A 27,299-nucleotide genomic window follows, 5' to 3' on the forward strand; every position below is an offset into this window, starting at 1 on the left:
CAAATTCTAGCAGAAGTCCGAAGTGGATTCAAGGGGAATAAAAAAAAAATGAAATAAGGATTTATATTCCTCCTTCCTGCTGGATCCATTTCTGGCATTATCCCCTAAATGGCTCTACAGTTTACTCCTTGCATCACTGCAAGGTATTTTGAGATTTAAAGATTCAACAAACGTAATAAATTTGACTGTGTTGAAAAAAACTGAGTTGGTTGAATGTTTTTCTTGATTGTAGTGTCACAGCATGTACATTATATGCCTCTACAGGATCATAAGTAAAACCAGGGAACCAAAAGAAACCAATAATGTTCATAACCGGGCTGTGTTTTATTAATCAGATAGGATTCATGATCATTTCTCCCATATCCTTTCAGCTGAAAGTGTAATAGACAAAATGCATTTTAAAATGACTGTGGCGTTTTAATAACAGACAGACAAAAGTTACAATTTGCCCTATTTGAATAGTTGGTAAAATTGGCATTTTTTTATAACATATACATTTTTTATTAAATATGTAAAAAGATAAAACGCAAGTTATTCACATATTCATAGACAAAAAAACCTACTCTATCATGCGACAAGTCATGTGTATGGTAAAATGAGTGTGATACATCCGAATAAGACTCTTTCCACCTAATCAGGACTTCATTACCTATTTATATTTAACAGTACATATGTTTACATTCCTTTCAGTTTACATTTCATATATAACTTTGTATGATGTGCTACCCAGAAAAATAAAAATATAAAACAGAAACAAAAAGAAATACTGCAAAAGAAGCAGAAAAAAACAACAGGCATTGAAAATATACAGCAGTACAATCCATAGAAAACAGTCTCACGTAATTGTCAGTTCCAAAATGATCTCGGCTTGGCTCTTTTAGCATTTAGCTGTTTCTACAGGATCTATGCACAAATAGTCGTTTTGAGGGCTGGTCTAGTTTTTGTAATGCTGAAGCCTAAAAATGCACTAGATTTAATAGCATTAGCTGTGCGATAAACCTGATGGTTCTTATTTTTGTAGAGTTGGGCGAACGTCTCATTGACCATTGAGCGATAACTGCCCATTTAGCGCTTGGCTAATATCAATGATTTTAAATGTTACACACTTAGGAATATTGGTTTGCGATACAAAATGGCTTTTACTGCAGAGAGCAGAGGCATTTCAAGAACATACTAAAAAGGTTCCATGACGCTTGCTAAGCGGGTGGCCACCCAAGCCTTTGCTAAAAAATAGAAGAGGTAGTACATAAACAGGACAGATTATATTATTATTACTGGTGTCATTGTATACTCAAGTCCATTAATACTGCATTCAGAGAAATATAGTGCACTACAACAGCTTAATAAACATAGTTCACCGTAGAATATTGCTGCCATATTGAATTACTGCATTTTATGCTTTGTCCGATGGCAATTGGGTATAGGTTTATATAGAGAACTTATTTTGTTATAATCCTTGTGTGTTTTAGTTTTAAAACTGGAAATGCATACTAGATGTATATAGCTGCCTTTCTGATGGGACCAGCTGATAATATGTATAGGGGGCCTCCTGATTTTCCCCGATAGAAGATGTTGGGGGGTGAGATCAGAAACGTGTAGTTGAAATATAATACATCAATCCTTTTCTTTAGTGGAAATGAGCTGCTGCCCAAAGATGGCTGGCAGGGGCTTACTTGCCTCTTCATACTAAGAATACATGCACAAACATCCGAGCCAAGCATGCATATGTATTATGCAGTCAGGAGAGCGATTTGGTGGCCAAAAGTTCATCTATATAATGTATATGGCTGTCAGTAATCCAGCAGTAAAAAGAATAGCTCATGTCATTATGTGGACAGTATGATGCCACTTAGTTGTTGTACATGTCATATAGCCGATGCTATAGATGTACATAGGATACAAATATCTTTAAAGATGAGTGTTAAGCCAAGCCCAATAACGAAAACTTAGTGTCCGAGCAGACTGGGAAATTCTGCTGCCTCCCAAGCCTTCAGCAAATGCATAATAAATGATAATGTGGGAAATATTAACTGTTCTTTATTACAATACCTCAAAATCATTAAATAACAAAACAAAAAATGTATGAATAAAAAAATAAAAATAAAAAATAATAATAAAAAAATACTGCATATAACGTCCCATATGTACCTCAACAATTTGCTCTCTGATGCACGAGCCCTGCATGCTTCAGTCTGACGCCGCCATCCTTACACCTAATCTATGTATTGCAAATAGTTTCCTTCAACAATAATAATGGAAAAAAATTAAATGTAACAAAATAAACTCAAAAATGGAAAAAAATAAAAGTAAATTATGTCAACAAAACAGCTGTAATAAGAAGCTATGAATATTTTAAAGGTGTAAAATGCATGCAGCTCAGGAATTTTAAGATCTTGCACAAGACAAAAGAGAAAATCCTGATGTTATGGAAGACCTAGGAACATATACATTACCTTGAACAAAGGTCTCCTTCTTTCCACTGATATTGGGAGACTTCCGTTATCGGATGGCTGAATCTTTGCTATATGTAGGATAGTAATCAGATCTTCACGTAAGGAGTGTAATTATTCCCTTTAGTATATATTTACCAAAACATACCCCCTAAAACGGGTCAACACTTTCTCTCCTACATGCCAGCAATCCATTCTCCTTCATATGATACGTTATTATGGGACATGTGTATGTTTTTATTTTATTTTTTTGTTTGTTTTATTTTTTTAATGTTAACTTTCCACTTTTACATTCGTGATACGTGGTAGTGATGGTTCCTATGTATAACATGTATATATAAATATTGTACGATATTACAATTAGAAGCAAGCAGTTTGGAAAACAAGGAAATAGCTCAATTACAAATAAATAAAAAAATATGGGAAAAGATTTGAAAACAATTTGAAACAGTCAAGTGATACAAGCTGCTGCCGAGTAGCCCCACGCCTCTCCGTTTTGCTTGGGCTGGAATAACCTCTGTAAACACGCTTCGGGAAAGTAACTGGTACAGAATGCAGTGGTTTGCTGGCGCTCACTATAGTACATTACATGGTAGGGGTGTGCCGAGAGTGACTGGCCACACATTGCTCTCTTAAAAGAAAGTTCCACGTGAAATGACAACAGTGAGGTGGGTGGAAGGGCGGAGGTGGGGGTCAGTATTCGTCCTGCTGCTGTGGATCATCTTGAACATGGTCATGCTCATCGCCATCATGATGATCTGTTTGGCCCTCCTGGAAAGGGAAAAAAAATTGCTTTAGTGACATAAAAAAAAAAAAAGTATAAAAGAAAGCCAACATGATCTTAGTAATCAATAAGGTAGTTCATGTAGAACTTTACATTTGTATGAAGTAACACACGCAAAAATAAACCACGAACGATTGGAGTAGATTTTAAATTACAAAATGTCATAAAATTCATCTGCATACCATGAGGAATGAGGTTGGAGACAGAAATTATGTGATTTACATAAGGTGGATGTGACCTCTCAAAACTCAATGTTTTCAGTTTTGGGGAGAAGAAGGCAATGGTAACACCTAGCTGTGTTATGGATTCCGGTTTTGCCTCCTGAATGTTGTCATGGAATTGTGGCTCCCATATGTATTTACTAAAACAGAGATGTCATCAGAGGAGATTGGTCATCTATTAAAGGGCTTTTCAATTATATGATATTTTTTTTATTTTTTTGAACAGCTAACAAAAGGTATAAATTGGATTGTTTGCCTTTGGTTCACTAGCCTCTAATCACCCAGAGTCACCATTGAAAGTGGACACCGGCAAAAAATCAATGGCAAAAGAGGTGACCTAAGTGGTGTCAAGAATTCACAGTTACAGCCTGTAATTGACTACAGGGGTCATGTATCCATCCATCACTTCATTGCAAGACCTGACTAAACTGTGGGACAAAAAAAAGTGTCAGCACAGGAGCAGTATGGGATGGTTAGAGGTTCCTCAGGTTTGGGGGCAAAAGTCTGCAGTAACTATATGAGCAGGTAGTCATGTTGTGACTAGACATATCCAGCTTTTCCCAATTCACTTCTATTGAGAAGCCAAATGTGTGTTATCGACATGTGACCGCACCACAATACCAGGGAATCATGACAGTGTGCGCACTACATTGTGTCATGATTAATCAGTCTGCAGTCACATAGACTCTGCAGCCTTCTCCAACAAGTCGGGAACACCCCCTTTAAGGAACTCATTTTGATATTGTCACTCGAGTCTAACGGATGTAAACTATTGAGAAATGTCTCTCACTTATAAAGCATTGATAAAAAGGAGTCTTATGCCATTTTTAAATGACAAAAATTCAAAATGTCAGTATATTAAAGATCTTAAACCATTCACAATATTACAACACGCAGATGTATCAAAATATTCGCAAAAAAAGGGAACATTCTTGAAAAATACACATTTTGTTAGTTTATACATATTTTTGCCCCTTTAAATATATATGGAGGATTATAAACAATCATAATTTGAATAAATTTGTAACAAAAAACAATTTGAGCACTATATTCATAAAACATAACACCTTTATTAAGATCAATTTTAAATTAAAATACACCCAATAGCAACAACGGGGAAGGAGAGGTTTATCAGGGAAAGTAAAATAATAGTCCCTTCAATTTAACATCAAACTACACTATTATTTCTTAGCACAGTTATTAGTTACTGTGTTGGAATGTCATCAGACAGTAAATGTAATATAGCACAGAATCAGAATGAAATCAGATATGAGGTAGTCAGACTCCACAAAGTGCATTGCAAAGTGCGTATGCCTACGTAATTGTATTAATAGTCATGCTGCGATATCCAGGCTGGCGGGACAGGCCCCGTAGCGCGTTTCGCGATTTCTCAAGGGGGAGTATCAGAAGACTGTGTATACCTGGTTTAAATAACTAGACGCAACCTCATTAGAAACGATCATCACCTGCACTTTCGAGCGTACACTGTGGGCGCGAACTGAAGTATAGTGTTTCACCCGTTTGCATTCACTAACAGCAGCGCATGTGGAAGAAATCTCCCATTGACGTCACTGTACATGAGCACTCTCATTAGGTAAAAGAGATTATGATCCTTACAGTCATCGGACTGCAGAGTTGATGTGGATTACAGGTAGACAGTGAGTTTTTGGCTCTTTTATACTAGGACTGTGACTAATACATGACATTCCTTACATATATTATGTTATGTGGCACGAAAACATTTGTGAAGATGTTTCATTGTTCTGCTACTTGAGGTTATAATCGCACACCTATGCTTTGCTCCACTGGTGTACACAGACAGAAGAGGGACCCTGTGCAAAATCAGTATAAGGGCCCCTTTCATTCCAATAACTCATCAAAATGCACAATTCCATCTGATTTGGAGGTAGAAAAGGGTTACCAATAGCTCTTGGGCCCCTGTGAGGCTCCACAGGTTGCACCAATGTATGTCTTCAAATTAATGGCCGCTACTCTCAGCAAGGCAAGGTACAAGAACACAGATGAATATACTGTAGCAGGCAACACATTCAGCCACAAGGTGGAAGCATCAGAAAACCAATGAGCTCCTTATTAAGAATGACCTAGTTCCAGAATCCGTTCTGGCCGGGCAGATGTGTTCTTCATTAGAAATGTCTTCTAGCTTTAAAATTTATTTTTGGAAAATGTAATTCTCCCAGGGACAAAAGACATTGATAGGGGCTCATTTTAATTAACTTTTACATACACACAGACACTTAATATCATTTGTTCACTTCTTGTCATTCTCTGGATTCAGTCATTCGTTAGTGGCTTCAGTATAAAGGAACAGTTTGGTGATGTTCTTTGCTCTCATTTCCATTAACTTATATTCAACTAAGCTATATAAATGACTAAAAAAAGTGTTTTAATTACTGTAAGAATTAGGCATGTTCACATCTCTGTGTAAGGTATTCTAGCAAATACACAAAAAACACCATCTGTAAGACTGATGAATTTCAAGCAAGTAAAGAAATTTACAGTAATCCACAGGTCAGATAAGGACATTCTTAGGATCAGGAAAATCACAATTTGAATATGACAATCGCACTAAAACCTTCAGCGTAAGAGAGCACAGAAAAAGAAAAACATCAAGTAACAAAAAAAATAAATAAAAGTAGCACAAAAACTAAAATCGAAGAAAATTTTCCATAGTAATCAATGCTGTATGTTTAGATTCCACTACAGCAATTGGCAATGGTAATATAAATGTAACCAGTTGCTAATCGGCGATGCCAATGTCCTTTCCTCCAATTTAGAAGACCTCCTGGACAATAAAGGAAAACTAGTAAATAAATATTACTCAGATACAGAAAATGAGAGCGAAGCGGCAGAGTGACCATGAATCGATCGAGTCTTATGGAATATGCATGGGCCACAAGTCTATCAATTGCACCCATCCTGGACCTTCACACAGGCACATGGACAATTGTCAGTTACGTGAAAGTATTTAAGTTGAGAAGCATTCATTATTGAAGTAATTTGCCCTCCAGCAGAAAAGGCCTGGCTTCCAGCAGTCCGATTATAATAATAATGGAGAAGATCTGGGCAAAGGATGGAAATCACATTCCAACCACAATCAAAGGGGAAAAGCTTGTTTTATTCAATCACGTTGTGTATAGAGGAAAATACATTGTGTATTTAGTCATAACACCAAAACCTGGAACAAAACTATGGGAAGTCACAGCCTTGAGGGCCTTTAACACAGGTGCCTATCGCTCGAATGGTCCCACGTAGACATGACTGTTCCCCATCACTGCCCAGGGTAAACAAGCTGAGTGAGTGAACAATTAGTTATAATTTACTCTATTCACCCATCACATCTTTTTCTCAGAACTAAATATCGCGGGCCATCAGGACATCCATCCCTGTAAACGGCATGTGCTGCAGACGGTAATGTAAAGACCTTGGTGTAAAATCCTCCAACAGTGCCAAAATTCAATATTGTTACAAGGAGCACAAATTATTCTACTATATTATCAATCATGTATAAGGACCCTTACATCCCTTGGGTATGCCAGCACTTTTACAATTAATGGAGATCCAACCTCTGGGGCTGCCCGTGACCCTGGGGATGAAGGGGCCACAGTGCCCATATAGTACAGCTTCCCCTTATTAGGTTTCTCTACACAGGTAGTAGCCAGAGGCCATTGTGCATGGTGGTAACAGTTAATAGGACAAAGTGCTAAATGAGCACTATTATCTCTTCATTCCCAGGACCTTTGGGATCCCCTTATTCTAGAGATAAGCCATCACTTTATAAATTGGGAAATCTCATTTCTATCCTTCATTGATTCACTTCAAGAACCTGATTTATAGAATTGTTCTTTTGCTTGACTTAAAGGGTTATGTCCAGCTTCATAAATGGGTATTGTCAGATAGTGCTCGTAAGTGCAAAAAAAATATCAATTCACTGCTTATTATAATTATCAGTGCTTGAGATATTAAACACTTTTCTCCTCTTGTTTTCAGCTTGCTGCCTTGGAGACCGACCACTATTGATAGACAGCAGGACATGCATTGTGCTTACTAGCTCGTTTCTAATGAGTTTTTAAGCATTGTTTTCAAACTGGTCAAGATCCTCTTGGATTGCGCGGTTAACCTATTCCTAGCCAACATCAGAGCATTGTTTAAAGGGAACCAATCACCAGGATTTTCATATATAACCTAAAGCCAGTGCTATACTTGCACTATCAGGCTGATTCTCTACATACCATTATTAGTCAGGTCGTTTACTTTCTTGGATTTCAAAACCTAAAGTTTATAAAATCGGAAGCTGCTTGAGTGACAGCAGCTGAAGAGCAGATAATATCTGGGGGGAATTCAGAGTTATCCCCTCCCCCTGTTAGAATTAGCATAAGTATTGTACAATCAATGTAATTTGTATAATACCTATGCTAATTCTAACAGGGGGGGGGGGGGTAACTCTGAATTCCCCCCAGATATTATCTGCTCTTCAGCTGCTGTCACTCAAGCAGCTTCCGTTTTTATAAACTTTAGGTTTTGAAATCCAAGAAAGTAAACGACCTGACTAATAATGGTATTATACAAATCAATGTAACTTTTCACTTCCAGGACCTGTGGTGAGATCATATTCATATGACCAGAAGGGGCGGGGCCTCAGCCAATAGGAAAATGTTGCTTTGTGGTATCAGCTTTGTTGGCTGAGGCCCCGCCCCTTCTGGTCACATGGGTATGACCTCACCACAGGTCCTGGAAGTGACAAGTTACATTGATTGTACAATACTTATGTTAATTCTAGCAGGGGGGGGTGATAACTATGAATTCCCCCCCGATATTATCTGCTCCTTAGCTGCAGTTACTCAAGCAGCTGCCGATTTTATAAACTTTAGGTTTTGAAATCCAAGAAAGTAAACATCCCAGCTGACCACCACAGGTATGCAGAGAATCAGCCTGATAGTGCCAGTATAGCACTGGCTTTAGGCAATATACGTAAATCCTGGTGATTGGTTCCCTTTAAAGACTAGCCAACAGTGGTGGTCGATGTTCTAGTCAACCAACTATAAAGATACTTGATTTTACAAGCACTATTCGACAAAATGAGAAAATATGATATGCTGCAAAAGTGACGCAAACAAAATAACCATTCCCCCTATGGGCAGTAATTGTGGGAAGTCCCATCATTGAAAGATTTGTCCAATGACCTCATTTTTTATGTTCCTGAAAGAGGTAGAGGATGCTCCTGTCAGCATAAATAAATCTATTAGCAGGCATTGATAGATCACTAGTTAAATGTGCTTGTCAGCTAGGGAATGCTATAGTTCAGTGAGAACATCAGTAACTGAGGACTTTCCATCCTGCTTTGAACTGTAATCACTTGTAATTATTATATCCTGAAATATTTGGGTCACAAAAACTAAATGGATTCCTTTTATTATAAAGCAATTAAATATTGCAGATCAATAGGCTTTTTGAATGATTTACCTGCTCATCTGTCGCATACAGCACGTCCATTAGCCGCTGGACAAGGTCATCACCTTCTTGTCCGTGTTCTTGGCACAGGAGTTCAATTTCCCTTAACTTTCCAAAGTAGAAGTCTCTTTCTTTTTCCACTCCCTCTAGGGCAATTTTTAAAGAATGCACCTACAAATAATAACAGAAATGATCACAATATTATTAATTTACGTGAATCCTTTTAGCGAGCGCACTGCACACTGTCAGGGCTCCAATGCCGGCAGCAAGAGCAGGTGGTCATGACTAGACGTGAGTGGCCTCACTCAATGAATTTAGCAAGGCATCACACATCTAGTAAGCACATGACCGTAAGCAAATCAGATACCTGTGGTCACGTGATTATCAGCTCTAGCCGCCGGCACCAGAGGATCCGGGCAGCATGTGGTGTACATGCTATGAGGATTCAAAGGTCAGCAGTCACTTTACTTATTTATTATGCGTGCTTATATAGCGCCATCATATTTCACAGGGCTTTAGAGAGATGATGATGATTGATTGATGGATGATGATTGACTGATGGATGATTGATTAATGGATGATTGATTGATGGATGATTATTGATGGATGAATCATTATCATCATCATCATCGCCCATTGGGGCTCACAATCTAAATTCCCCCATCAGTATGTCTTTGGCGTATGGGAGGAAACCAAGGTACCCAGAGGAAACATGAGAACATACAAACTCCTTGCAGATGTTGTCCTTGATGGAAAATGAAGCCAGGACTCCATTGCTACAAAGCAACAGTGCTGGCCACCGAGCCACCTTGCTGCCCAAACCTGGACAACCCCTTTAAACTTACAAAGTGAGGGCATTTAATATATGTATGTTGCATGGATGCATGTCTCAGAATAAGAATCCCACATGTTTTCACAATGCACATTTCGCGGGACTACAAAATGACTTACAGATGTGTATATTATTGCTGACAATTTTAGGCATTTCTACGTTGTATCTAATCCTCTCCATCACATATACAGCGGGTGAAATAAGTATTAAACATGCCACCAATTTTCCAAGGAAATATATTACTAAAGGTGCTATTGTCATGAATTATTTACCAGATGTCAGTAAGAAATCAAACCATAGATGTCTATAAGTTAAGTTATGTCTGAGAAATGACACGGGGAAAAAATATTGAACAGATGAAGAAAGATAGGCGCAAAAAGCCATGGAAAGTCAAGATACCTGCTGAAATCTATTAGTAATTATAAAGCAATCCTGCCACTTAGTGAAAAATAATATCAGATGGTTCAACTGATGGTCTATAAAAAGGTATCTCATTACAAAAGGTGCCACACAAGAAATGTGTAAAACCGTGAGCTGTCACAAGACCTTCGTAACCTTACTGTTGTTGCAAAACATACTGATGACATTGGTTACAGAATTTATAGACTACTGAAGGTTTCAGTGAGCACTGTTGGGGCCATAATACGGAAGTGGAAAAAACATAATTTCACCATAAGCTGACCATGACCAAGTGCTCTCCACAAGATTTTAGAAAGAAGATTTAAAATAATTATCAGAAGAGTTGTCCAAGAGCCAAAGACCATCTGTGGAGAGCTACAGAAAGACCTAGAATCAGCAGGGACAATAGTTTCAAAGAAAACAATAAGTAATGCACTCAATCTCCATGGCCTGTATGCTTGCTCACCACACAAGACTCCTTTGCTGATTATAAAGCATTTTCAAGTGTGTTTAAAGTTTGCTCCACAACATTTGGACAATGTGAAATACTGGGAGAACATAGTCTGGTCCGATGAGACCAAAATTGAATTCTTTGGATCCCATAATACACACCATGTTTGGAGGTCTTTAAAGGGAACCTGTCAGGTGCCAATGCCCTCTAACCTAGCAGCCATCACATGCATGGGTCACAGAGTTCCCTGCCTAACCATCCCTGTCTAAACATTGATTTTTACAATAGCATTAGGCAATGTCAATGTTTTAAAAAAATGATTTATAAGGTTAATTTTCCCTATGTTAATTAGGGCTGTGAATAGTCACAGGGGCGTTGATTTCTCAACTAGTCTGCCCCTTTTTGGTATTATCACGGGCATGATAACATGCTTTACAAAAGTGGCGTCTCTACGACAGCGCTATACAAAGTCACACATGCATGTGGCTTTGTTCCCCTCAGCATGGAGCTTCTCTAATGCTGGATGTATGCATCCCAGCTTTAGTGTGGCTCAGTGCGCATGATTGGAAGTCGTCCGCACTTCCTCTCATGCGCACTACTCTGAAGCTGGGTGTACGTGTGCCGGCTACAGAGAGGCATAGTGCGCGTCGGGACACATACACCCGGCATCAGAGAAGCTCAATGCTGAGGGGAACAAAGCTGCGTGCACTATATCAACAGTATCTTGCAGGTGGGAACATCATGTTATGGAGTTGTTTTTCGGCACACGGTAATAAGTAAACTACATGTAATTGATGGTAGGATGAATGGAGAAATGTACGGAGATATTCTTGACAAAAATCTGCTGCCCTCTTCCAGGATGAAGAAGATGAAATAAGGGTGAACATTTCAACAAAACAATGATCCCAAAAACACAGCCAAGGAAACTCTCAATTTGTTTCAGAGAAAGAACCCAAAGCTGCTAGAATGGCCCAACCAATCACCTGACTGGAATCCAATCAAAAATGTATGGAAGGATTTGAATTGTTTGTGTGGAAGAACGCAACAAAATCACACCTGAGCAATGCATGCGACGAGTCTCTCCATACATGAGGTGTCTTGAAGTGGTCATAACCAGCAAAGGCTTTTGTACAAAGTATTAAATAAATTTCAGTAAGCATGTTCAATACTTATCCCTTGAGTTATCGCTCATTATTCCACATCACTAAATATATGGACAGCTATATTAAGACTTCTTTGCGTGTGTGGATTGAATGTGTCATTTCTGACATCTGGTGAGAAATTCATGTTAATAGCACCTTTAGAAATATATTTACTGAAAAAATTGGAGAAGTGTTCAAAAATAAGACCTACTCCAAAAATAAGCAATGGCATAATTTTATAGTGTTTTTGGAGTTTGCTCGAAATATAAGCCCTACTAAAAAAATAAGCATTAGTTACAGTCAGGGCCGCTGTTGGGGGGGGGGGTGTTTGAGTCAAACTTCACAACTTCTCAGGGTCCCACTATTTTAGGAACCCCAGTGATTTTATTCCATGGTTCAAATTGTTTAAGGACTTTTGGTGACCTCACAGTCATGTGACCAGTTATCGCTTAATTGCAGAAGTCTATAAGAACTGAACAGGAGACAGGCCGGTATGCAGGACTGACATTAGGGGGAAGGAAGAGCAAACTGGGCAATTTCATAGAGTTCCCATTCTCCTTGGGGCCCCAGCATTTATAGCCTGATGACAACACTGCTTCAGGACATTTGTGACATCACGTCTTATGACTAAAGGTCATTGCAAGAATCTAAAGCTGAAGAGGAAACAGACTGGTATGTATGTACAGTGTGTGTGTGTGTGTGTGTGTGTGTGTGTGTGTGTGTGTGTGTGTGTGTGTGTGTGTGTGTGTGTGTGTGTGTGTGTGTGTGTGTTGGATGACAGACAGACAGATAGACAGATAGACAGATATAGATAGATACATACATACATATGTGATGCCCTGGACTAGCCAGGTAGTCACAGGTAGGCCCTTGCATAACACCCGTCCCCTAAAAAGGTAACAGCCGCCAACCACGCTAAAACCTAGTCCAGAGGGCCTGAGGCAGGAGAAACAGACAGTTCAGTTTTGGGAGTTGTTGTTGACAGGAGGCGAGTGCGGCAGACCTGTGCCCAGGTCTGTAGCAGAAACTGAAAGGTGTGAGGTTCGTATCCCGCACACCTTGGCTAGGAGGCCTGGCCTGCAGGAGCCGGGAAGACGGCCAGGTGGAACCGTAAAAGACCGGGACAAGGTAGTGGCCCGCCAGTACCGAACCGGGGAACAGACTGGAAATCGGAGCACAAGGGGGGTACTCAGACCTAGAACGAGGCCCAGAAGTCACTGGACCACGTCGAATTCACTGATTGAGGTCTGGACCTTAGGTCCTTTTCCCATCCCAAGACCCGAAAGAAGGCAACAGCCCACCGAGGGGGATAGAAAGCTACCGCACAGCCAGAGAGATCCCACGGGCCAGTGCCTGCGGGCAAACTGACTACACCGGTACATACACAGCCGGGGAGCGGATTCCCGCTGCTAAGGCACAGGCAGTCTACACGAACATAACGAGGTGCAGGAAAAAGGCCAGGACCACCAACCCGGGTGGGGGACAAGACGCAGCCGGCTGCGGACACCGACCACCATCAACTTTGTTCATCAGAGACTTGTGTATGTCAGTAATCGTGAGTACAACAGTGCCATCCGGCCGCACACCGCCCTGCACCGCCCAATTGGGAATCTCCCCAAGCGGTCCCGGGGCCACCATCCCTGCCCACGGAGGGTTTAACATCTTGCTGCACTACCATCTCCCCCGGATGCCCCCGAAACCGCAGCGGTGTTGTCTACACCTTCACTACGTCCCGTGGGTGGCGTCACGAACTTAAAACACTGCTCCGGCCATACACCTACCTAGCCACCCCCATCGAGATCGCCAGCATCCCCTTGCAGAGCGACGTGACCCCCGGGTCCGGAGGCGCTCGAGCCACCCACCACACGAGCCCGGACCAGAGCGGCTCGGCTGCAGCTGAGCGCGGGGCGATACACATACATACGTGTTACACACAGGGCTTGGAGAGTTATGTTAATGTTTTACAATGCAATATGACTGTTTGAACAAAATAATATTTTTGGTTTAAAAAAATATGTGTATTGTTTTTCATGGGGAAAAAAACTAAAACATCTCACAAAAATAAGCCCTGGGCCATTTTTCAGAACAAGAAATAATATAAGACCCAGTCTTATTTTGGGGAAACATGGTATTTCACCCGCTGTAATTGTCAAGACAGCAGGATAGCGGTATGCTTGTAACATCTCTAAAGTACTGTCCGATCGTATTTAAGCAGAAGTTGTACAGAATCTGTTTGGGGTTTGTGCTCTGTATATACTGAGATTTGAAGAGAAACCGTCACATGAAAACATGCTAAAAACCTGTAGATAAAAGATGAAATGAAAGATAATTCGCTTGTGTGGTTTCATTCATACAAAGTTACCTGTTCATTAAGATGTGCAACTTGTGATTCCAAATCTTTATCACTTTTTACTGAAGAACTAGGTGCTGCTTTTTTTGCAGATGATGGGCGAGATGATGTGGTCCCTGGTTTTGCAATAGGACTTGATTTTGCAGCACCTGGAGTTAAGAAAACAAACAAAAAACTGTATAAACAATGCAGTAACAGCACATATAGCTCAGGGATAGATCATATGCATAGTTCAGTCAAGGAGACACACTTTCAACAATTTGTGGAAATTTGCTCCTTCATTGTATCTCTAAGAGAGAGGTAGACAGGGCAGCGCGATGGCTCAGTAAATGTTTATTTGCAGCGCTGGGGTCCTGGGTTCAAATCCCAGCAAGGACATCTGTAAGGAGTTTGTATGTTCTCCCCGTGTTTGCGTGGGTCTCCTCTGGATTTTCAGGTATCCTTCCACAGTTCAAAACACATACTAATAGGGAATCTAGATTGTGAGTCCCAATGGGGACAGTGATAATCATGAATGTAAAGCGTTGCGGAATATGATGGCGCTATATAAGCAAATATTAATAGTATTATCCAACCTTGGAATTTCTAACTTTACATTGTTGCTCTATGCATGGTTATTTGTATAGCTCAGAATATGCAGCTTCCCACAGATTATAGCCACAGTTAAGGGTCGTTTTTTACACTTATGTTTTCTTTGACTCTAGAGACAACATACACCTCAGTAGATAATCAACATGCATATTGTACTGATGGAGTAAGACATTTTGTGGGAAATACGGGAGATGTTTTTTGTATCATAATGGCATTGGAAGTTTAGGCCAAACACCATATTTAGGAAGTCCATGCATTGGTTCCCAGCAAATACAAATGTGTCCGAAAAATGGGACTTTGTGGCCTTCAGGTTGATTAATGTTAGAACGCTACACTGGAAGGAGCCTGGGACACTAGTTTGTATAGTATTGCCAGTGTTAAAGGGATCTCCCTCATCAGGTTTTCAAAGATTATCACAATTTCCCAACTGGTTAAACGTCTCCACTATATGGCAATGTCACAATAAGGGTAAGTTCACACAGTGCGTTTTTCGCGGCGTTTTTTTGCGCAGTTTTCGGGTGCGTTTTTGCTCAGAAAACTGCATGACTTTGCTTCCCCAGCAAAGTCTATGGGTTTTCATTTTTGCTGTCTGCACACAGCGTTTTTTTTCAGCTGCGTTTTTGTGGTGCCACAAAAACGCAGCATGTCAATTATTCCCGCGTTTTTCACTGCGCTTTTCATCCATTGAGTGCAATGGGATGTTGAAAGACGCAATGAGAAACGCAAATAGCTGCGTTTTGGTGCGTTTTAGTGCGTTTCTAAGACCAAAAACGCAGCTATAAACGCAGGAGGTGGGTAGTAAAGTGACATGTACAGGAAGAGGATTCCTTCTGTCAGTAAACACAGAAGCGTGAATCCTCCCGGTACCGTCACCGCCGCTTCCACCTCCCGTCCTGTGCATGTATGCTGCCGTGCGGCACCATGTCTGGGCGGGAGGTGGAAGCGGCTGCAAAATCAAAAGTGAACAGTAAAAAAACAAAAAAAAAAAACGTTATACTCACCTGTCTGCAGACTCTCGGCGCCATGCTCGCTCCCATCTCCTCCCGGTCCCGCCGCTCTGGGTGTGTGCAGTCTCCCCGGGTGCGTATGCCTGCAGGATGAAGGACCTGGCGATGGATCACCTGATGCAGTCACCTGACGCATCAGCTGATCGTAAGTCTCGGGCTGACGCTGGCGCCCGGCCGGCTTCATCTATCAGCGGATGCGTCAGGAGACTTCATCCCTTACCGGCAGCTCCTGCAGCGATCGGACAGGATCAGACTCCCGCCCCATCGCTCCAGGAGCTGCCGGTAATCAGCACATAAGTGAGTATTTTTCTTCTTTTTTTTTTTTCTTTTCTTTTGCACCGATGCATCATCTGATTGTATAAACGGCTTTTATACAAATCAGCTGATGTGTGATGTGATTCAGGCACTTGATCCTGACACATCATCTGATCGCGTTGCCTTCCAGCAAACCGATCAGATGATATTGGATCCGGATTGGACGGCGCGGGACCCTTGACCCAGGATTACTGCGGAGGGGGGGTTCTTTATTTCAATAAAGATGGAGTCACTAATTGTGTTGTGTTTTATTTCTAATAAAAATATTTTTCTGTGTGTTGTGGTTTTTTTATCTTTACTTGAAATTCATGGTGGCCATGTCTAATATTGGCGTGACACCATGAATTTCGGGCTTAGGGCCAGCTGATAATATACAGCTAGCCCTAACCCCATTATTACCCAGTGAGCCACCCGGCATCAGGGCAGCTGGAAGAGTTGGATACAGCGCCAGAAATGGCGCTTCTATGAAAGCGCCATTATCTGGGGTGGCTGCGGACTGCAATTCGCAGCGGGGGTGCCCAGAAAGCATGGGCACCCTGCACTGTGGATTCCAATCCCCAGCTGCCTAGTTGTACCCGGCTGGACACAAAAATTAGGCGAAGCTCACGTCATTTTTTTTAATTATTTCATGAAATTCATGAAATAATTAAAAAAAAAAAAAGGGCTTCTCTATATTTTTGGTTCCCAGCCGGGTACAAATAGGCAGCTGGGTGTTGGGGGCAGCCCGTACCTGCCTGCTGTACCCGGCTAGCATACAAAAATATGGCGAAGCCCACGTCATTTTTTTTGTTTGGGGGGGCAAAGAAATCCTGCATACAGTCCTGGAAGGAGGATGCTGAGCCTTGTAGTTCGACAGCTGCTGTCTGCTCTCCTGCATACACTATTGGATGGAGGATGCTGAGCCTTGTAGTTCTGCAGCTGCTGTCTGCTCTCCTGCATACACTATTGGATGGAGTATGCTGAGCCTTGTAGTTCTGCAGCTATCTGCTCTCCTGCATACACTAGTGGAGAATGAGGAACATATTGAAGAAGGAAATGACAGACCTTTTTTTTTTGTTCACTGATAAAAAAACGCATAAAGACGCAGTGAGCAAAAACGCAGCAAAACGCAGCAAAAAACGCACCAATTTGCGGCAAACCGTTTTTTGCCGCGGGTGCGTTTATGTGCGTTTTTTGCCGCAAAAAAACGCAGCGTCAAAAAAACGCAGTGTGTGAACCTAGCCTAAAAGTTTTTTTAAACGATCCTTTTGCTGGAACCTCGCTTCCTTGTGGACCTTAAGGACTACAGGTCTCTGTGTAATTTGTATCCTGCAGGAGTGCTGACCGTCCCTTTCTATTCAGTCTCCCCTATGCATAACCATATTAATCAGGAAATCCATCAGGAATAGATATTAGTTCAGTGGAACTATGTCCATGCATCAGGAACATCTAAAGCTGGCCACATACAAAACATTTTTCTAAACCTGAAATTTCGGCAGGTTAAGTTGATGAGTTTGTGTGTGGAGCCTGTAGTTTTGTACCCACCAGATATAAGCCAACTTCAGAGGGATCCAATACCAGCTTATTCTCTCCCCATCGGTCTGTAGTTTATAGTGGAATAGATACAAACTGCTATGATGGACTCACTTTTGTGTCTGACCAGATGAAAACGAATAGCAAAACACAGCTAAACACAAGCAGTCCCATGTCACACATTCTCACTAGCTGTACTAGCCAGTGCATCTTACCATCTGGTCATTTTCCTGCATATTTTTAGTTTTTATTTCCTTAGAAATATTTCACATTGCTGTCTAAATTTCTCTGGCTTTGTGGATCGCAGGCTTCTTGCCTAATACAATATGGGTTTTAGCATTACTGAAATTATTATGTGGTTTATATGAAACTTGGCAATAAAGGAAACATGTTTGGTTACTCACCATGGATATTCAAATCATATTTAAGTAAAGCAATACTGAAAGAGTAAGTGGGTTTTTCTTTCATATAGCAATAGTATACCTGAAAATGAGAAGTTTTTTTTATTAAACCTTATTAGAGAAATTTCTGTCTTTCTGATCAGTAATTCTCAATTCATGGGTAAAATCTGTTTTCAGGAAATACCCCATCACTGAGGTAGGAAACGGTTGGTGCTAATAAAGTTCTATGCAGATCTGTAACTGTGGTTTCAGGAGAACTTGCAGCAGAATGTCTGGGCCTGCCTCCAGCATCCCCCTGTTCCATAGAACTTTAAAGGAAGCAACAGTTACTTCCTTTGTCAATAATCCCAGATTTCACCCATTTCAGAATGAAAGATCAATCCAGGAAGAGAAAGCACCGTGCTTGGATAAGACTATTACAAAGTTACTTTTTTCCCTGTGATTGTCTAAAGGGGGCTTTACATGCAACGACATCGCTAACGAGATGTTGTTGGGGTCACGGAATTAGTGACGCACATCCGGCCTCGTTAGCGACGACGTTGCGTGTGACACGTACGAGCGACCACTAACGATCAAAATTACTCACCTAATCGTTGACATGTCGTTCTAATCTCAAATATCGTTGCTGTTGCAGGACGCAGGTTGTTAGTCGTTCCTGAGGCAGCACACGCTACGTCGGACACCCCAGGAACGAGGAACAACACCTTACCTGCGTCCTCTGGCAACGAGGTGGGCATCACTTTCTTTCAGCTGCTCTCCACCCTTCCGCTTCTATTGGACGGCTGCCGTGTGACGCCGCACGAACCGCCCCCTTAGAAAGGAGGCGGTTTGCTGGCCACAGCGACGTCGCTAGGCAGGTAAGTACGTGTGACGGGTCCTAGCGATGTTGTGCGCCACGGGCAACGATTTGCCTGTGACGCACAACCGACGGGGGCGGGTGCTTTCACCAGCGACATCGCTAGCGATTTTGCTGCGTGTAAAGCAGCCTTGACATTCTACACTTCTTTTATAGTTCACTTCCACATAGTTCAACCAACGGTTGCTACACAGCGAGAGGCACTGCTATGTCCTTATAGTGACTTGTATCATATTAAATGCAAGAACCATCAATAAAAAAATGGAACACATTACAGGATGTATGGCTAGTAGGGATGAGAGCTCGAACGGTAAAATTTAGGATTCGTACCGGACACCAAATGTCTGGGTCTCGGACTCAAACACTGACTTTAAAAAAAAAAAAAAAGTCTGTGTCCAAGTTCAAAGTTCGGGTAGTGTTCGAGTGTTAATGAAGTTTGTTGAATGGCTGCAGTGCAGACAATTATCAAGCTTTATTCCACGCAGAAGTTGCTTGTCCACTGCTGTGAACAATAAAGAAGAAATAAATAAATGACGTGGACTCCGGCCTATAGGCCACTTTATACACAGAGATAAATCTTTGGCAGATCTGTGGTTGCAGTGAAATCATGGACATATTGTTCCATTTGTACACAGCCACAAACCTGGCACTGATTGTCCACAATTTCACTGCAACCACAGATCTGCCGCAGATTTATCTCTGTGTGTAAAGTGGCCTTATGTCTGATAACCAGCACAGGTAAAGCAGACAGCTGGTTAGCAAAAGTAGAGGGGATCCCACACTGTTATTTTTTTTTTAAACAATATTAAAAAGCAGTGTGGGATCCCCTCTATACTTAATACCAGCTGAGGGTTGCAGCCCACAGTTATCTTCTTTACCTGTGCTGGTTATCAAAAATGGTGGGAGCCCAAGTCATTTTTTTTTTTTATTCATTCATTCACTATCCACACTTGTTTTCAGGGCAATTAGCTCCATGTTACTTCCTTTTGCAGCCCCCTAGCCCTTACTATGACAACTTTACACCCATTTTAAAGGACAGAAGTTCGGGTCTCCATTGACTTATATGGAGTCTAGGGTCAAGTTTGGGTCCTGAACAGAACTTTTGATTAAAGTCTGGCCAAACCCAGTGAACCCGAACTTCCATGAGCCCACTGATCCCTAATAACCAGTTCTAAAATAAATGTTATATTGTAAATTACACGACTGCCCAGCATATCGGCATGGGAGGGGATCACATGAATCACTTGGGGCCTTGGTCTTAAAATTCAATTCATAAAATATAATTTTACAAAGTTGATTTCTCAACATCACAAAAAAGCACCATATTCAAGTACTACTGATTGCTGTTGTCCTTCTTTTCTTACAATAATAAACTATTTAACATTTGTATCTTCTTTAGGCACCAGGCAACCTACATATAACTTTTCTATACTAATTTACATTTATTACTTTGGTTTCTTTTTTTCCCCAGTTGTGAATAAACTGAATTTGCAATGTTCGTATATTTTTTTTTTAATTTATTTATTCTTACAACGGTTACCATGTCAAATCTATGTGGTTCTTCTGAGGATTTTGGTGAATCAAACATAATGCTAAACCATTGTTTCAAAACAATGACACTTATTGGAAAGGACAATGTCATGTAATGTGTAGAATTAATTCTTTGGCACACAGATATGGGGATTTAGTTTAATCAGATCATCCTTAGTTGCTCAGTGGAAATCATGTCCTGTGTGATGAATTGTGTAGAATCAGTTCTGGCTGGAGCCACTGACATAAGAGACATCTGATTGACGTACTTCGAATCATTCAATTTGGTTTCTGGATTTAGAATATGCCTGAGGCCTCGGTTCCACTTACGTTTTACATGGACGAGTGCAATCCGATAAAACATCGGACTGCACTCGTTCCAGTGTAAAACTATGGGGCTTGGTCCACCTGCGATTATTTTCTCATGCCATATTGTTTGGCAGTGATTCTCGCATCACACACACCCATACAAATCTATGGGTGCATGTGAAACATCGCACTGCACTCACAAGTCAACCGAGTGCAGTGTGATATACGCACAGACAGGCAAGCAAGAGGAGAGGGAGAACGTGCTCCCTCTCTCTTCGCCACAGCTGTGATCTGATGGCGAGTCACATGACACTCTGCGCACGGTTGCATCAGAGCCTGAGATGAGGGTCATTAGCATATCACCAGAAGGACTCGCATCGAAGTGATGCGCAAGTCGTGCTGAGGCTTGAGGCTGTGTGCTTGTGATCAGGGTTCACAACATTTTGGATACAACGTGTTTTCACTGTGTCCAAAATGCTATGGTGTACAGTAGAAGCATAGTGGATGGGATTTATAGAAATCTCATGCACACTGTGCTGTTTTTTTCTGCAGCGTAAACTGATCTGTTGTGCGACTTCCTGAGGCGCAGCATGTCAATTTATTGCTGTAGAGAAGTGAGTGTTCTCTGCAGGGAGAACAGAGAGAAAGACTTCACTGGCCCAAACCCTGATTGTGGGGACTGGCAGCTGCGGTCTCCTGCGGACAGAAGTCGCGGCCCCACAGGAAAGGGCTTGCCATGTCCATGACGCAGTGTGTCCAGATCGTGGGCACATACCCTTAATGTATTGGATTTGAATAATATTAATGGATTGCCAGATTACCTATGTGTATACCATGGATATAATTCTATTCATCAATACATTGTGCATTGTAATTAATCTTTTACAATTGTAGAGCTCAATAGAATATGACTTATTATTATTATTATTATTATTATTATTATTATATTACGTTAAGCCCATTTATGCAACATCTATATAAAAGATCAAGATGCCAGTACAGTCAGAATCCTTTATTACTGAGCTTGTTGACGATCATCCATTGTGACCATTTTATAATAATCTTTAATATATTATAGGTCAATATTTTTACATAATGAAAAGGTTCAGTAACTGGAGACAAGGATGGTTCAACCATTTTTACATTCTTTTTTGTAACCAAGATGATAAGAGCAGCGGATCTGGTAACTCTCCTTATTACAGACGGTACACTATTCTCACGAAACAGCAGAGACCCAAACATGTAGGGCCTTCTGCCAATCTTATTTTTCCCTTTCAAGCAGTAGGTGCTTATTTTTAGCAATCCCTTAATCTAGTGGCATTTTCCAGACACTTATGAGTCATCAGACTCTCAGAGTACCTTCAGGGAAAAATGGGGGAGAAGACTGCCTGCACCATCTTCATGAATCTCATGCTCCAGAAGTACGGCATGAGAAAATTTCATCTTTATGCGTAAACCATTTGTGTGACCTTTACTGTTGTCAGAGCGGAGATCATCCTAAAGAGATACGACAGTGAATAAACGTAATCAGCGTAACATATTTCCCTCCGGGGTAAGTCATACAGGGCGGCAAAACCAACACATTCCACAACTTTTTTTTTGTTACCCCAAATATTCTCAATAAGCCATATCGGCAGAGGTTATATCAAATAATCATGGGTGATTTGGGGATTTGATCTCCGGATAACGCAGCACAGCCTCAGGCTCATATTTACATAAGGAAGAAAAGAACTACAACTCTCAGCAGCTCACATTGTGCAGCACTGGACATCTTCTGAAAATAGCAGCAAAGTGGTCACCGCAGAAGGCTTGGTTTCCGCTGGTCAGCTTCCAGCGATAAAGGTAAGATGAGATGAAACACCCAGATAAGAAGGAAAGTGGAGCATATAATTTGTATTGGCATTTGACATGCTAACGATATTAATGATTCAGGAATCGCAGATGTTAATTTGACTGAATTATACAGCATAAGGAAAAATTGCTATGGTAACAGTCTCACTTTAAGATTTGGAGTTTCATTAACCCAATTAAATAAAAAAAAAAAAAAAAAAAAAAAAGTGCTTTATTTAGAAGGTTTGTCCATTTTTTTAAGCAGTCCAAAATGCTTAAGAAAAAAATATACTTAAAGGGAGCATGTCCTGTAAGAAAAACATTAACCTGCAGATATGGGGCTAATGTGCAGGTCAACAGCATTCTGATGCCATGCAAACAGAGAGCTCTGCTGCCAGGAGGAAATTAACTTTATCCCTACAGGCAGCCTAGGGCTTTCAGTCCCATGGGCGTGACTTGCGTGGTTTCAGTCACTGCTCCGTATATAGTGATGGGCTGCTGTAACTATGCCCCCCCTCGAGTGACTGACAGCCATCTCTGTACTGATGCAATGCTAAGCCAGCTGTCAGTCAGTGCTGGGGGCGTCGTTACCGCATCCGCTCACTATACACTAAGCGGCGGGCGCATGGCTTTTGAACACTATTGACCTGCAAATTATCCTCATATCTCAAGGTTAGGCCTCTTTCACATGTCAGTATTTTGCATCAGTGTGTCATCAGTATTTGTATGCCAAAACCAGGAGTGTCTCCAAAACACAGAACAGGTGTCAGTCTTTCAATTACAGCTCTTCTCTCAAAGTTCCACTCCTGGTTTTGGCATACAAACACTGATGCAAAATACTGACTGTGAAGGAGGCCTTAATAGCATCGTGTTTGACATGACAGGTTCCCTTTGAAAGGGTTATGTGGGACCTTTTTTCTTCTATGGGGCTAAGCACTTAATTGTATGCAGTTGCTAACTATCTGCCTGTGCCTTTCCTTGGCATCAAATCTCCCGCTTACTGTAATGTCACATTGATGGTGCAGTTCCTTCTTTAAGGCTGGGGTCAGTTGACGGGGCATCACTGCTGACGTCAATCTGATGGACAGCCGGCTACCTGCTGCCTAACTCCGTACAGCTGAGCTGAGCTAGTATGATTTACATTGCTTGTGCAGTGTAGTCAGATAAGTTTACAGCAACACTGATACCAAGCATAGGCGCTGAAAATCAGAGTCACCTATAGATTCTGTATGGCGTGCACTCAGTCAGGATGGAGGTGCTGGTAGAGGGGATGAGAATCCCAAATAGTCAATAATTCTAATCACCGCACACTCAGAAGTAGTTTGCAAATAGTTTTCAAAGTTTATTCACAAGTGTGGTACAGGGCAGTAGTTGGTGTCGGGAAATGAGTGACTAAAACAACGTTTCGACCCTAAATGGGTCTTGTTCATGTTGTCCCTCAGATACGTAGTGCAAAAGGTGCTCCTGTGCCTGTATGCACTCGTGGTAACCAATGGTGGGTACCTTGAATGATTTAACGAGAATAGGTATCTTTGAGATAAAGGTGATAAATCTGACGCTGCAGCGTCTTGTAATAGCAGGGTTCTTACAGATGTACAGCCTTGTAATTGGAGGTTCATACAATGCACCAGCGTCTTGGAATGGCAGGGTTTTCTTTTATAATTACTTAGCCTTTTAGATGAATATGGTTGATCTGACGCCCCAGAGCCTTTTTTTTTTGTTACCTTATCTGAGTTCAGCATAATGTAGAGCGAGAGAGACTCTGATTCCAGCCATCTATAGCTTACTGGGTTGCTTACTGTAGTTTTCACAAGATCTCTATTTTACCAGTATGAAATTATAAAGGACTACTTGGCCTACTGCCAGGTAGTCCAACCACCACCCACCACTACCACCACCGATTGGCAGCTTTATGTGTAGTGTCTACAACAACTCAATAATTTGTATGAGAGTCTCAGCATTAAAATTGTAGCACCAATAAAGAAAAGTTTTGGAACTATGAAAATCACAGGATCAATAGGCATGTTACTGATCTGTAAATCATGAATATATGGAAACAAAATTTTCAGAACATTTTACTGTTGTGACAAATTTGAGCAACATCTTGATTGCCATCTCCACAGTGTTCCATGGTTTTGGAAATGTAGATAATTTTCAACAATGAGATCCCTTTGCTGTGTTGTAAGCTGTTAACGAATCATGGCTATGATGTAAAATGCAACTAATAAAAATGATACAAAAATCCTACTAAAATACCTAAACTTTATATGGGGTTAATCGTAATGACTGTAAATTATTGCAGCTGTGTACTGACTACAATTTAACGTTAGATTAAATGTGATTGGCTGATCCTGAATACAATTACATTCCCAATTATAACAGGGTGTTCACACATATGCAACCACATCAATTTAGTTTTGCTATTTGTATTTTCCTTCTCAAAATGATTTCAGTTTGTTTCCCAGTGCATTTGTACAGATTATGAGTGACATTAAGGCTATGCTCACAGTGTATTTTTGCTACATTTTTTTTCAGCAGCTAAACCTGATCTCGTCAGTCAAAAAGCTGCTTTTGTTGTTGTCTTTTTGCTGCATTTTTTTGCACACCCTCCCTTATTTTTTTTTAAAAAATAAGGGTGGATATGTAGTACCCTGCTGCAGCCACTATACAGTTGATGGTGCAGTGCTGTTGCACGCCACAACTGTTCACATCTGGTGACTGCAAACACTGGGAATACCTCACCGGCAATGTTTCCGGGTGTGCTACCCCCATTGATTTTATCTAGATAATTCTATGCTAAAGGTATAATAGTACTTGAGCCTGGAAAATATCTTTTTGTGCTAGTCAGTAGGCACCCTGGGAATTTGGCATGTTATGCATCCTTTATTATTAATCAGGGTATGGAGCAGGCTTGTCATCACATCACTGACATTACAGCATTTTTGCCATCCATTACAAAACTTAAAAAAAAAAAAGAAGAAGAAAGAATAGCTGGAATCCTACTACACAAAAAAGAAAAATGTTTACAGCATCTATTCCTTAATGAAGGGTTGTTTGTCAGATCTCCTTGTGCTCACTCAATCCTGTGTTAAACACATTCTGGCAGTGTTTGTGGGGAAAACACCCATAGGACAGTGTCTATTAGTTAAGTTCCAGTGACTGGAGGCCGTGGCTCACAGGCAGTGACTGGAGGCCGTGGCTCACAGGCAGTGACTGGAGGCCGTGGCTCACAGGCAGTGACTGGAGGCCGTGGCTCACAGGCAGTGACTGGAGGTCATGGTCACAGGCCGATGTGCTCTCTTTACTTTTTTTTTTTATACAGTATACAATTGCATTGGGCTTGTTACCTGATATAATCTGTTGAACTTCATATAATTCAATAAAATCTACAGTTATTAAAAAAAACAAAAAAAAAAACTACCCAGGACAACAGTATTAGATCCTCAGTATAAGATCCTCAGTCTGTGCCTACGATTGATATCCTCACAAAATCAAAAAAAGCATACTGACATGTTTATTGGCTTTCTATTATGTCAGGGATGGACTCGAGTGCTTTTAATCTGCATACAGATCTATGGACGACATTTACACTGTTTAGTCAGAAGGAAATTAATACAGGAATTCTAAGGCATGATTGTAAACTGTCTAACAAAGAGAAGGCGCCAGTAGGGGTCTCTGCAGAGCAAAATTTGGAACATTGCAATAATTACTGCCATCCATCACATGTTGCCATCTGTTGAAGTTAATTTTTAGTAAAAAGGAAAGCGCTGTAAATAACCCAAATAAAATCACAGAAGTCCATCATCTAGGGGCTGAATATAAAGCTGCATATTTACTCCATCTGCAGTATGAATATCTACAATCATGGAGTATACAGTGTTCCCTTATTCCTAAAGACGACAGCTTTACTGACCCAAAATGGCTTAAATAGGACCAATTGCTGCAGAGAAAAACGCAAAAGTGATAGTGAAGTTAAGACTAATAAAAATTTTTCAGCGTTTTTTCCTGTGGATAGCTCAGTAATCCGGGGGTCGTCATAGTGACAACCCAGAGTTGCCATGGCAGCTATTGGGTCCCTGTGATCGCATTACAAGGACACGATCGCGAGGGAGAGTAAAGTGATCCCTCTCCCTGCCCCCTGAATGCCGCAGCATTCAGGGGGTTAAACTACTGGCAGTGGCGCAGGCACAGCTCTGAGCAGAGAGCCGGGTCCCGGTTGTAACAGCAGCCAGAGACTCACTCGTGATCGCGGGGTTACAGCAACCAAACCCTCAAGATCGCCATGACAAAAAAAAAAAAAAAAATAGAATTGTAAAAATGCATGGAAAAAATGTTTTTTATTGCGTTTTTTTAAAGCACGTTTTTCTGCTGTTTTTTTCCTGCTAAAACATGCCTGTTTGTGTGCAGAAAATCTGCATACAAATCTGCTACGTGGGCACATAGCCTTACAAGAGGAAAGGACTGATAATTGTAAGAGGAAATAGCTTCCGGTAATGGGATAATTTACAATGGGCAGACATGGCTGTCTCTGAAGGGTTTATACACTAGAGCAGGGGTGACTTTTCCTGCAGCCCCCGAACACATTCCTGGGGACTGCAGCCACGGTCTTGCCAGCTTCCGGCCCACTGTGATGTCTGTGCCCAAGCCCCTTCTGTGATCTCAGTGGTCAGAAAGTTGGTAGACCTGCAGCAGATACATAAAATAGTGATTTTAGCAAAGCTGTTGCAAGCAATAAATTAAATGACACACCGTTGGAGTCAGGATCTCTGATCTCTCAGATTGGGTAGCGAAAATCTTGTCGCAGATACCCTTTAATGAAGGCCAGAATATCTTCTGTATATGTATGCACC

At 41.1% G+C, this 27,299-nt stretch overlaps 1 protein-coding gene across 2 annotated transcripts in view; it reads right to left on the reverse strand.

The window, feature by feature from the left end:
* Nucleotides 1-300: 300 nt before the first annotated feature.
* The window catches only part of MAPRE2 (microtubule associated protein RP/EB family member 2), a 252,174-nt gene continuing 225,175 nt past the window's right edge, over nt 301-27,299 (reverse strand). For both annotated transcript variants that reach the window (XM_075353292.1, XM_075353291.1), the window contains 3 exons: nt 14,111-14,247; nt 8,937-9,095; nt 301-3,221 (listed from right to left, as the gene is read on the reverse strand). In XM_075353292.1, the coding sequence (XP_075209407.1) occupies nt 3,144-3,221; nt 8,937-9,095; nt 14,111-14,247 (374 nt within the window). In that variant the 3' untranslated portion in view covers nt 301-3,143. The remainder of the gene's footprint in view (nt 3,222-8,936; nt 9,096-14,110; nt 14,248-27,299) is intronic.

The sequence above is a fragment of the Anomaloglossus baeobatrachus genome, chromosome 6, assembly GCF_048569485.1.
Source record: "Anomaloglossus baeobatrachus isolate aAnoBae1 chromosome 6, aAnoBae1.hap1, whole genome shotgun sequence".
NCBI lineage: Eukaryota > Metazoa > Chordata > Amphibia > Anura > Aromobatidae > Anomaloglossus > Anomaloglossus baeobatrachus.